The sequence below is a fragment of the Canis lupus genome, chromosome 21 (assembly GCF_011100685.1).
Source record: "Canis lupus familiaris isolate Mischka breed German Shepherd chromosome 21, alternate assembly UU_Cfam_GSD_1.0, whole genome shotgun sequence".
Taxonomy (NCBI): Eukaryota; Metazoa; Chordata; class Mammalia; order Carnivora; family Canidae; genus Canis; species Canis lupus.
Window position 1 is genome coordinate 28,315,090 of NC_049242.1, and position 12,660 is coordinate 28,327,749.

A 12,660-nucleotide genomic window follows, 5' to 3' on the forward strand; every position below is an offset into this window, starting at 1 on the left:
ATGTTCAAGCTCAATGGCACAATCTTCATGCCCCCAGTGCTGACACTGATTGGGATCCCCGGCTTGGAGTCTGTGCAGTTCTGGATTGGAATTCCTTTCTGTGCCATGTACATCATTGCTCTGTTTGGGAATTCCCTGCTCCTGGTCATCATCAAATCAGAACGCAGCCTCCATGAGCCCATGTATCTCTTCTTGGCAATGCTTGGAGCAACAGACATTGCTCTCAGCACCTGCATCCTACCAAAAATGCTAGGCATCTTCTGGTTTCATCTGCCTGACATATACTTTGATGCCTGTCTCTTTCAGATGTGGCTCATACATACCTTCCAAGGCATTGAATCAGGAATTCTGCTGGCCATGGCCCTGGACCGCTATGTGGCCATCTGTGATCCCCTGAGACACGCAACCATCTTTACACACAAACTTCTCACTCAAATTGGAGTGGGAGTGATGCTCAGAGCAGCCCTCCTTGGAGCTCCATGTCTCATCCTCATCAAATGTCGGCTGAAACACTTCCGGACCACTGTGGTCTCCCATTCATACTGTGAGCACATGGCCATTGTGAAGTTGGCAGCAGAAGACATTCGGGTCAACAAGATCTATGGTCTCTTTGTGGCTTTCATTATACTTGGTTTAGACATAATTTTTATAACAATCTCCTACATCCGAATATTTATAACTGTCTTCAATCTGCCTCAGAGGGAAGCTAGGCTCAAAGCCTTCAACACCTGCATTGCCCATATTTGCGTCTTCCTTGAGTTTTATCTCCTTGGTTTCTTCTCCTTCTTTACACACAGGTTTGGGTTCCATATTCCACCCTACATTCATATTCTTCTGTCCAACCTTTACCTGCTTGTCCCTCCTTTGCTCAATCCTATAGTGTATGGGGTGAAGACCAAACAGATTCGAGATAGGGTGTCCAAGATTTTCCACTCTAAAATTCCATCTTGATTTCTCATTATTTATTTTATTTTATTTTATTTTATTTTTTTATTTTATTTTATTTTATTTTATTTTTATTTTATTTTATTTTATTTTATTTTATTTTATTTTATTTTATTTCAAATAACAGTAACAAAACAACAACCACAAGGAGTGAAAAAATATTCTTGGTTAAAGTCAATGCTTTCTCAGGTTCATTGTTTAAAAGCATATGAAGTTATAGTTTTGAATTCAAGGTGGTAGGGTCTGAATCCTATTTTTAATATTCACTTCTTTTTGATAAATATTAATTGAAACACAAGAGCTAATCATGTTTAGTCTGAGCATTATATAGAAGACAAAATTTATGAACACGTTTTTGAAGCTCAATCACTTCTTCATCACAAAGACAGACATTTCTTAAATCATATTAAATATTAATATTTTGGCATCTTTATAAACATCAATAGCCTTTCTCATATTACATAAGAAATTCAATAGATTTTGATTCTTATGTATATGTAACTAATTCCATCATTTTTCTACTATCATTTATGATTGTACTTCATCATTCTAAGGTACGTTACTGAGTGATCATGAATTAAGCATTAAGTGGAGATTGATTTTTTTAACTTTTGCATCAAAATGCATAATAATTTCTTCTTTTCCCACAAAATATTTCACACAGCCTACTATAGGAGCATATATACTCGATCTCTTAATGTAAATTAATTTTCAGTAGATTAATTTGAGTGGAGAACATGTAAAATAAATATGGCATGAGCTTCAGTGAGCATACTTGCTTATTTTGTGTTAAGACCTTACAAATAAGTACAACAATATTATAAAGAATTTTATAACTTTAAGGATACATAAGATAAAGAATTTAAAGACAACTGTTAGGATAGTTGCATGATGATGGCCTAATGTTAGACAATAGGAGATGTGGATTCAGGCCCTCTCTCTCATTGTACTACCTGCTGGTTGATTTATTTTCACATCATGTTCTTTGATATAAACCTGCCTTTTTCCCATTCTATGTGGTTGATGAAGTACAGTGTCAGACTCCATGAGGGCAAAAAGTAACGATTTCTTACATTAATGTGTTTGGCTTTTGGAGTAAATTTTTCACATGGAGAACTGGTCCTCTGCCACACACAAAATTGTATGGGGTTTTCATCATTAACATTTCACCTTTCTGTAATTCCAAAGATGATCAATAATCTGAATAGTGCCAAAAGTCAGAATTTTCCCAACTGGACATCTGTTCTTGCTTTTAAAACATTAGTCTCTCCAAGAGTTCTATCCATCACCTTCCCCCCACCCCTCACACTCATTGTGATATAGTCTCTAGCTGGAGCCTCTGTCTCTGATTCCTATATTGGCAGAATCTTTGTTCTATAGGATTAGGTTCAACATTTTTTTGGTATCTTTCCCAGGGTGACTTAGAGAGGTTTCCTTCTGTGCTCAGTGTTATTCTTTTTAATCCATAGTAGTCTGTACAGTTCAAAGCACATTATATTAAAATGTATCTATAGTTTGGTGGTTACACAGGATGTCTAATAACTTAATATTTATCACATGGTTTCACCTAACTTTTTGTCATATATATGACACAATAAATACTCAACAACTTGGACTGGCTGTCTTTTACTGGTTTCATTGACTTGGTGTGGTGTTCACTGATATTAGGAATTTTGAAGGATGGTTTAGTTGGAGAAACATAGTCATAAAACCTGCTTATGTTACTGTTTAATTTACAAAATATATCTCCCTAGATCAGAAATCTACTTAGCAGCTATACATACTATCTAGAAAATTCCTTATGTAATTCATCTTCACATCTCCAATGCCTAGTATGGTGGTGACATTGGCTTATACAAAATAAAATTTTACTGAAAAAATATAAAATCTAGTTTCGTTCTCATATGAACCCTATAAAGTATCTAGTTAATGTGAGACATGATGAGCATGAAAGCTGAGATCAGTGGGAAGCCTGTTTTACACCTTGAGTGGAAATAACAAATATTAAAAAGCACAAAAGTAGAATTAAAGGGGTACCTATGTGGCTCAGTTTGTTAAGCATCTAACACTTGATCTCAGCTCAGGTTTTGATCTCAGGGTCATGAGTTTAAGCCCCATATGGATGTCCACACTGGGCATGGAGCTTGCTTAAAAAAATATATTAAACAGGTAGAATTAAATAGTAGTTTAGGATTTCTATTGAAAATATCAATGAAAAGATGCCTAGGGGTCTCAGCGGTTGAGCATCTGCCTTTGGCTCAGGGCAGGATCCTGGAGTCCTGGAATCAAGTCCCACATCGCGCTTTCTGCATGAAGCCTGCTCTCCTCCCTCTGCCTATGTCCCTGCCTCTCTCTCTGTCACTCTCATGAAAAATAAATAAAATCTTAAAAATAAAAGAAAATAAAAGACCAGTGTTCTAGCACTTTGTCGTCTGAGATGACCATTTAGCACAGATACGTCCATATCCAGGCCTAAAGGATGCTTTCATCACAAGGTAGATCGCTCAGATCTATGCATTTATCAAACTCCTTTCTGGTTAATTTGATTTTAACATATGGACCAATTTTTTTAGATTCAAAGCGTTACTGTTATAAATCTTTGTGTCTATACATCTTTCTTTTCCAACTAGATGTAAACTGCTTTGAAGTTAGAGAAAGATTTGACTAGTCTATGGCTCGTCAATGCTGTAGAAGCTGATGATGTAATTTTCATAGAAATTTCCCAGCTCTCTGGTCATGAGTCCTGTTGATGCTGCACATCACTATAGTGTGCCATAAAATCTTAACTCCTAAATCCCCAACCTCACAGTATCTTCAAACAATGTAACAAATCGTCTAGGACTAATCTTTCTATTCCTGAAAACTACTAATAAGCTGAATTTTACATCTTTCTTGGAGAATTTAAGGAAGATACTACTTTGCAAATTCTGGATCGCATTTAGGATTATTTTTTTAATGCACTCTTAAACTATCTCATCTAAATATTTTTACAAAATTTTATATTGTTTTCACTTACAGAAAATGATGTCTGAATGCAATGATTAACTGAACATATCATCCTAAGTTTAATTTTTTCAAAATCCAGCATCATACTCTGGGAGGGTAACTGATTATAGAATAAATGGGTCTTTACTAAGTAATACGTTGGTGGATTCGTGATTACACTGATTACCTGCAGGATGCATAGTTTTAATAGGGAAAATTATTTAAACTGTTTTTCATATTTTACTTATTGGCAGTTTAATATGTTAGCAAAGGAAACAAATAAATATATTAGGGGGTATTCTGTTACAGTGTTAGGTCTAAAGGGAAGTATAATTGTTACTCACAAAATAGAGGAATGTCATTTTCATTAGAAAAGCCATCCTGAGTAAAATTATGGCAGCATTTAAGAGCATCTTAACTTTGGGGGAAAACCAAGTATACCCTCTTAACCAATATCCTTTTAACTGAAAAAAGGAGATTCCTAGGTGTCCAAGATACACTACTGCCATATGTCTTATACTCTGTTCTTTCCTATACCAATACATTGTATTTCCTTCAGTTGAATTCTACACTTATCAAGAGTTATATAATACATACTTTTGGCAATTTAAGAGTTAGGTAAATAGGGTGTATAATGTTAAATTATGTAAAAATAAATGGGATTGCATTATAAATAGCCGATTTTATATCCATGAAAGCAATATTTAATATTTTGAAAGCCTTGAAAACAGCATAACATTAGTTTTTAGTATTTCCATTGAATTTACTTACAACATATTAATGTAAATAATTGAGGAGAATTTAATACGCTCCAAAAGGAGTGTCCTTAAATATGTCTTTAATATCTTATTGCACTATCAGGAAAGTGAGAGAAAAATTTTTGGAAAGTGCTTTTTTGGGTATGGTTAATGAGAGAAAAACATACCTAGAAATATAAAAGTATTTTAGGAATAAGTTTTGTCTGGTCTTATATTTAAAAATGGTAAATTATTACAATTCTGTCTCAAATTAAAATACATTTTGTGATTTCCATATATGACTTTTTGAAGATTACCTAGATTTGTAAAAGCGTATCATAATATAGAAATTGCTGAAACCTTTGTGGAAATGTTAAATCAGAGTGTTAAATATAAAGCTAAAAGGTAAGAAGTGTCCAGTGATGAAAAATTTTGAGTTTCACACACATATTAGCTATCATTTATTTAGTGCTTTATTCCCTGCATATTGTGCTATATGTCCTTTCTTATACCACATGCATTGTTTTAATAATTCCTCAAATTATTGCTTCCATACAGGAAAGAAATGTCACCACAGATTTAAGTAATGTGTTCAATGTCAAACAAAACGAAGAGAGATCTAGACTTAACACCAGTTTGATAAAAGATTTACAAATTTAAAAAAAAAAAAAAAAGATTTACAAATTTACCTTTATCATATCTTCCCTTTAATAATAAAATAGATTATGTTCACACCGTTATAGGAGAAATTCCAATCTCGGACTTTTCTTCCTGCATTCATCATTTAATTCCAAAGCTGCTCTTCTTCTTTCTCCAGTGACATAACTACGATCAGATAATTAAATGGAAATATGTGATCCACACATTTTGAGCACTGTCTTCAGTTTACATTAATACTATGGACACTGGGAAATAGTAATTATATATATATATATATATATGTATAAACTAAATTATATATATATATATATACATACACCATATTTGTATATATGTGCACAAATGACATACTCCATAAAGTATGTACATATATGTCATATATATTCAATCTATTTAATCAGACTTATACAGGAAAGATCCTGACTCTCTCATGAAGACTTCTATCACATTTCCTGACCTGAAGATCTTCTTTTGGTTCTCTGTATATATGTGAAGTTCTTTGGTGAGTTCATGTAATTGCAGAAAGTTAAGGCAAGGACTCAGGGCCTAGGGCTTCAAGATTAAGTAAGCCTATGCTATCACTTTACAAATATGAGAAGTAAGGCCTAAATAAATCATTAAAAATGGTCATGAGTAACAGGAGGTATAATTATCCAAGTCTGAACTAGAAATGGCTCTGATTATTCTGTATGCCCCCTCCTGTCTCAGACTGGGAAGGCTGAAGGAGAAGTGTGAATTCATTATCTATTCAAAGATTATTTCTAAGGAGAAAGAGTTATAACTGCAGAGTTCCTAACTTTATGGTTTGGTTGATTTGTAATGATAGCAATAATGACAAAAATAGCAATACATTTATGAGGAAATCCTCCTTCAGAAACCACAAAGTACTCTCTCCAAATCAACAACTCTTTTCCTATTTAAAACAACAAGATCTACACCAACCACACTTTAATACTACAGAGTATGCTAGATAAAATAGTAAATACATGGGTTACTAGGAAGATGAGTGAATTAGGTGGCCAACACTTCATTTCGATTCAGGTCATGATCTCAAGGCCATGAGATCAAGCCCCCCATTGGGGCTCCATGCTCTGTGCAGAATATGCTCCAGATTCTCTCTCCCTCCCCTTCTCCCTCTCCCTCTTCTCCTCTCCCCACTTGAAATGCACTCGGTCCCTCTCAAATAAATAAATAAATAAATAAATAAATAAATAAATAAATTTGAAAATAATGTAAAATAAAATAATAAATACATGTACTAGAGGCAGTGCAGGAATCAGGAACCAGTTTAATTCCATTTTGTTAAAATAATAGTTTCTGATACAATAACAATAAGATGCTTCTATCATCCAATTCAGATTAAAGTTTGAGTAGCTGATTCTGGATAGTCAGAGTTGCCTATTGTTAGTTCACTAAAATTGACCATGACTAGGGTGGTTTCTCAAATTAAAGGGCAATTATAAGCGAAAAAAATCCACGCCTTCAAGTAGATAGTGCAACATGATCAGCCATTGCTGGAAATACTATTTCTATTTCTCTTTTTCAACTTAATGAGTGGATATAAATGTCTGACTACATTGAAAATGTTGTCCTGGAATCAGGTGTGACTTCTTTCCACCATTGATATATTTAATTTTAGAATCCATTTAAAGCCTTTATGTCATAGGATGGCATTTCTCGCCCTGTTTGTTACTAATTTCAAGGACTACCAAAGAATGAGATTTCTTCTGTAAAAATTTTGTGGGGCAGGAACAGAAATAGCTATGATTCAGCGAGTAGAGGCAAAGGAGTTTGGGAGTTTTTTTTTTTTTTTATATCCCATCTTTATACTAAAACAATAAATTAAAAAGCAGATACATTTAATTGTCTTGACCACAGGGAACATATGTGATCCCTTCTTCAGTGCTCAGGAGAATTGCATCATAGTCGTGCCCGGGGCTAAAATTATATTTCACTGGAAGTGATTTTTTTAAATAACTACACTGTTTATAACAATGCCACATGAGTAGGTGAGTGCACATAAGAAGACTGAAGAATTAAACTTGTGAGTATGTGCTCTTCATAGGTGTCTCTGAAATCTAGATGGAGAAATATTTAGAAAGGATCCAAAGGGAGTGTGGGGGAACTGCACCTCATAATTCTGCATAAGAAGTCACTCTGAGCAGAAAGCCTTAAAGGAATATAAGACTTCAGTTGTCAGATTTGACCCAAGATATAAGTTCTTGGAAGAACATTTTTCACCTTTCTTTCTTCTCTTATCCAAAGTGAATGTCTCCAGATCTTTCATTAAAGTAGGTTTGTGTCCTGACTCGTGTATATGTAAAGATAATGTAGGAATGCAAACAAGAAACCTTACACATCATGAAACTAAAATTCCTAATGTTTTTCTTACACTGATTCTTTGTATTTTCTTGTTTTCAAGATTTTATTTATTTCTTCATGAGAGACACAGAGAGAGGGAGAGAGGCACAGACACAGGCAGAGGGAGAAGCAGGCTCCATGCAGGGAGCCCAAGGTGGGACTTGATCCGGAGACTCTAGGATCACGCCCTGGACAGAAGGCAGCGCTAAACCACTCTGAGCCCCCCAGGGTTCCCGATTCTTTGTATTTTCTAATCTTTCTCCATCTAGACATACTCCTGGAAATAGAACAAATGGATTTGCATCCACGTTAAATGTGATGCATTTTTTTGGTATTAAACAGATCCAGGGAAAGTAAACTGCTAAATTAATTAATTCCTACTAGGATGCACTTAGTAACCAGTCACTATCTTGCCCTGAGGACATAGAGGCCGAATTTGTGATTCTGCTTGAGAACAGGAAATGTTTCCTAGAGGAGCTGATTCTGAGGTGAGAGTTGAATGATAAACAATTATTTGTTAGGTAGTAAACACATTGGGTATGGGAGGAAATCTAAGGTAAAACATACTATGAGGAAAGGAAAGTATAATGAAAGTATAGAATCTCAAATGGCTTTTTAAGTTCTAATATACACTTTCTTATGACAATAAGTTGGCAACAATAAGTTGTTAAAGGTAGCAAAAACAACACTGTTTAATAGTATGTACTAAAGATCATCCCTTATATGCTAAGCATTTAGTCACTAAATGTATGACTGAGTTTGAAGGAATGGTAGGTTAGCTATTTTTTCTGGAAAAAAATGAAGTATGTTTATTGAGTATACAAATACAATAATCGGTCTTCTTATAGATATTTTGATCAAGTGAGATTGATTTGCATGGTTGGTGAAGGTAGATTAAATCAGAATTCTAGAATATCAGGCAAAAAAAATCTGTTTTCCTATTTCTAACTGAATTAGACGGATTTTCTCATCCACCTACAACCAGTCAGTAATGAAGTTAACCACTATGTGGCATCAGAAGTAAGAAAATAAATATATTGCTCTTGACTGTATTGGAGAGATGGAAGTAAAAATAAAAGAAAGGGAGAGGCAGAGTCAGAGAGACAGTCCTAGAGAAAAAAAAAAAAAGATTTAGAGGGAGATTACCAAAGGTTAAAGAAAGATGACTCTCATCTAAACATTTTTTCTAATCTCAACAGTTTTATGAATCATTTTTCATTTTCATCTTCACGTTTTGGCAAAGTGAGTGGTGAACTGAAAGTAAGCGTAGGAATTATCTTCCCAAACATTTTAAGATAGATATTTCCTACTTATAGGGTTGACAGGAATCAGGGACATAGGGAGAAAGTCCTGTCAACAACAATGAAAAAGGTGAACTTAATTCAAAGGAACTTTGAGGGCAGCCTGGGTGACTCGGCGGTTTAGCGCCACCTACAGCCCAGGGTGTGATCCTGGAGACCCGGGATCAAGTCCCAGGTCAGGCTCCCTGCATGGTGCCTGCTTCTCCCTCTGCCTGTGTCTCTACCTCTCTCTCTCTCTCTCTCTCTCTCTCTCTCTCTCTCTCTGTCTCTCGTGAATAAATAAGTAGATTTTTAAAGATACAATTTGTATATGCATATATGTATTGTAACTGCATTTTTGGGAGAGAGAGAATGACAGAGAAGGAGGTTATCAAAGCAAATACACAGAGAGGTGGGATTTAGACATAATGTCTAGAAATCAGTCAGGAATTTTAGAGCTGCATTAATTTTGAGGCAACTCTTTTTGAAAGGATTTTATTTATTCATTCATGAGAGATATACAGAGAGGGGCAGATGGAGAAGCAGGTTCCCGGCGGGGAGCCTGATGTGGGACTCAATTCCAGGACCCCGGGATCAAGACCTGAGCCAAAGGCAGACTGTCAACCACTGAGGCACCCAAGTGCCTCTGGCAACTCTTTAAGAATTGTGATTTTCTCTAGCATTATTGAGTTTCTCTGTTGAAAAAACTGAATAGACTAATCAAAATTTTTCAAACACAGACTGGTGGGTAATTAAAGGAATAAAGACATTTGGTCATATGACCAAAGAGTAGCTAATGTGTCTCAAAACAAATAAAAAGCAGGAAAATAATGTGGGTTACGAAGAGGGGGGATATGGCCCTGAATAAGAGAAAAATAACACTAGACCACAATATACTGGAAATAAAAATGAAATATATGTCAGAATATAAGGATGAGTAACAACAACAAAAAAAGGATGAGTAACATGTGCATGAATAGTATCTCTTGTATATATTTTTAGGGTAATTTCCTGAAAATTATTTTATGGTCCTTTTTTTAATATGTATATATTTTTATTGGAGATCGATTTGCCAATATATAACATCCAATGCTTATCCTGTCAAGTACCCCCCTCAGTGCCCATCACCCCAGTCACCTCATCCCCCTGCGCACCTCCCCTTCCGCTACCCCTTGTTCATTTCCCAGAGTTAGGAGTCTCTAATGTTTTGTCACCCTCTCTGATTTTTCCCACTCATTTTCTCTCCTTTCCCATATAATCCCTTTCACTATTTTTGACATTCCCCATGAGTGAAACCATATAATGATTGTCCTTCTCTGATTGACTTACTTCACTCGGCATAATACCCTCCAGTTCCATCCACGTCGAAGCAAATGTGGGTATTCGTCATTTCTAATGGCTGAGGAATATTCCATTGTATACATAGACCACATCTTCTTTATCCATTCATCTTTCGATGGACACCGAGGCTCCTTCCACAGTTTGGCTATTATGGACATTGCTGCTAAAACATCGGGGTGCAGGTGTCTCAGTCTTTCACTGCATCTGTATCTTTGGAGCAAACCCCAAGCAATGCAATTCCTGGGTCATAGGGTAGCCCTATTTTTAACTCTTTGAGGAACCTCCACACAGTTTTCCAGACTGGCTGCACCAGTTCACATTCCCACCAACAGTGCAGGAGGGTTCCCCTTTCTCCACATCCTCTCCAACATTTGTTGTTTCCTGTCTTGTTAATTTTCCTCATTCTCACTGGTGTGAGGTGGTATCTCATTGTGGTTTTGATTTGTATTTCCCTGATGGCCAGTGATGTGGAGCATTTTCTCATGTGCTTGTTGGCCATGTGGATGTCTTCTTTGGTGAAATTTCTGTTCATGTCTTTTGCCCATTTCATGATTGGATTGTTTGTTTCTTTGCTGTTGAGTGTAATAAGTTCTTTATAGACCTTGGATACTAGCCTTTTATCTGATAGGTCATTTCCAAATATCCTCTCTCATTCTGTACTTTGTCTTTTAGTTTTGTGGACTGTTTCTTTTGCTGTGCAGAAGCTTTTTATCTTGATGAAGTCCCAATAGTTCATTTTTGCTTTTGTTTCCCTTGCCTTCACAGAGGTATCTTGCAAGAAGTTGCTGTGGCCAAGATCAAAAAGGGTGTTTCCTGTGTTCTCCTCTAGGATTTTGATAGATTCTTGTCTCACATTTAGATCTTTCAACCACTTTGAGTGTATCTTTGTGTATGGTGTAGGTAAATGGTCTGCATTCTTCTGCACATAGCTGTCAAACTATCTCAGCACCATTTATTGAAGAACTGTCCTTTTTCCAATGGATAGTCTTATTGTATGGTTCTATGAAGTTCTATGAATGTGATACATAAATGAGAGCTTTTATTCATGGAGATTTAAAAATTAGGAAAACAAAATGAAACACCGATTTTCCTCATTCTCAATCATTAATACAGTATATTAGTGTTTCTGCTAAGACAGAAAAATAAAATCCAGATACATGAACACTTGTCTCCTTTAACCTGTGATTTCTATATTCTAAATATAAAAACTCTATGCCTTTTACTCAGTTGCTTTTCTTTAATTTGGAAAATTTAGGTAGATGTGATTTTGAAGTCAATAATGTCATTAAACAAGTTACATTCTGAAAGAATGTGTAGGCTGATACATCAGCACATATTGAAAGGAAAAACATGTTTAAAGAATGAGGAGGATAGAGAAACAACAATTTTGGGACTGCATTGATCAATGAATTTTTCTGGGGAGAATGTAGGGTAGATTGATCTTAAGCATTGAAGGGTAGAAGGAAACTTACATGGACGGAATTACACAAAGGAGGCCTTGCATGATTGAAGATGTAATGGTAGTAAATTAAGAATACTGGCCTGACACTAAGGACTTTTATGAGGGTATTAGGGATTAATGATGGGAATCAAGGACAGAGAGATACTAAGGACCTGCCTTAGCCAGGAAAAGTGGTGAATTAAACAGAAAAAAAAAAAAAAAAAAAAAAAAAGAAAGAAACAAACAAACAAAACAAGACACCCAACCAAAAAAAGGAAAAAAAAAATACCTTCAGATTCACAGCCCTTAAAATCTCTTCAAGAACTAGGGAAATTAGATGGCAATTGTTTTGCCTCATTTACAGTCAGAAGTTCATGATGTCTTTGAAATCACATTCATACTACCTACTTATGCACCTGCCAAAGAGGAAAATCTGTAGTCATCTAACACAAGTGAGGGGTAGAAGTCCACATTGAGTAGAATTAGAGTTCCCTTGTCTATTTGAAGGGCATTCATTATATACATCTGTCTAAATTATTTTGTAAAAATTTAAACTGACTTCACACATGTTTAGCTGCTAATGAATTGATAGCACAAAAAGAACCAGAGAGGCCAAAACCAAAGTTTCTTATAATGAATCAGATAAGGAATGCCTGGGGTCTGAACCTATTTTTAGGTAGGTATAATATCCATTGATATTCGGATCCACTACATCTCATCCACATAGAAACTAGCTTTCCCTTAGGTATCAAGTCATCCTCAGAATAAAGCTTCCTTCAGGTGGTTCTGAGTCTAGCATGATGTGGTCACAGTTGAGCTTTGTCTTTGTTAGAGCTAATAGAGAAGGCCAAAGAAAGTGACCAGCAAGCATGAAAACCTGGAGATGGTGCAGGTGGGAAGACAGTTTCCC

General features: G+C 35.5%; 1 protein-coding gene across 1 annotated transcript; it reads left to right on the forward strand.

Moving 5' to 3' along the window:
- On the forward strand, window positions 1-951 carry OR52A5C (olfactory receptor family 52 subfamily A member 5C). Its single transcript, NM_001388831.1, is given in 1 exon segment — window positions 1-951. A coding segment is annotated over 1 exon segment (951 nt).
- Window positions 952-12,660: the final 11,709 nt, after the last annotated feature.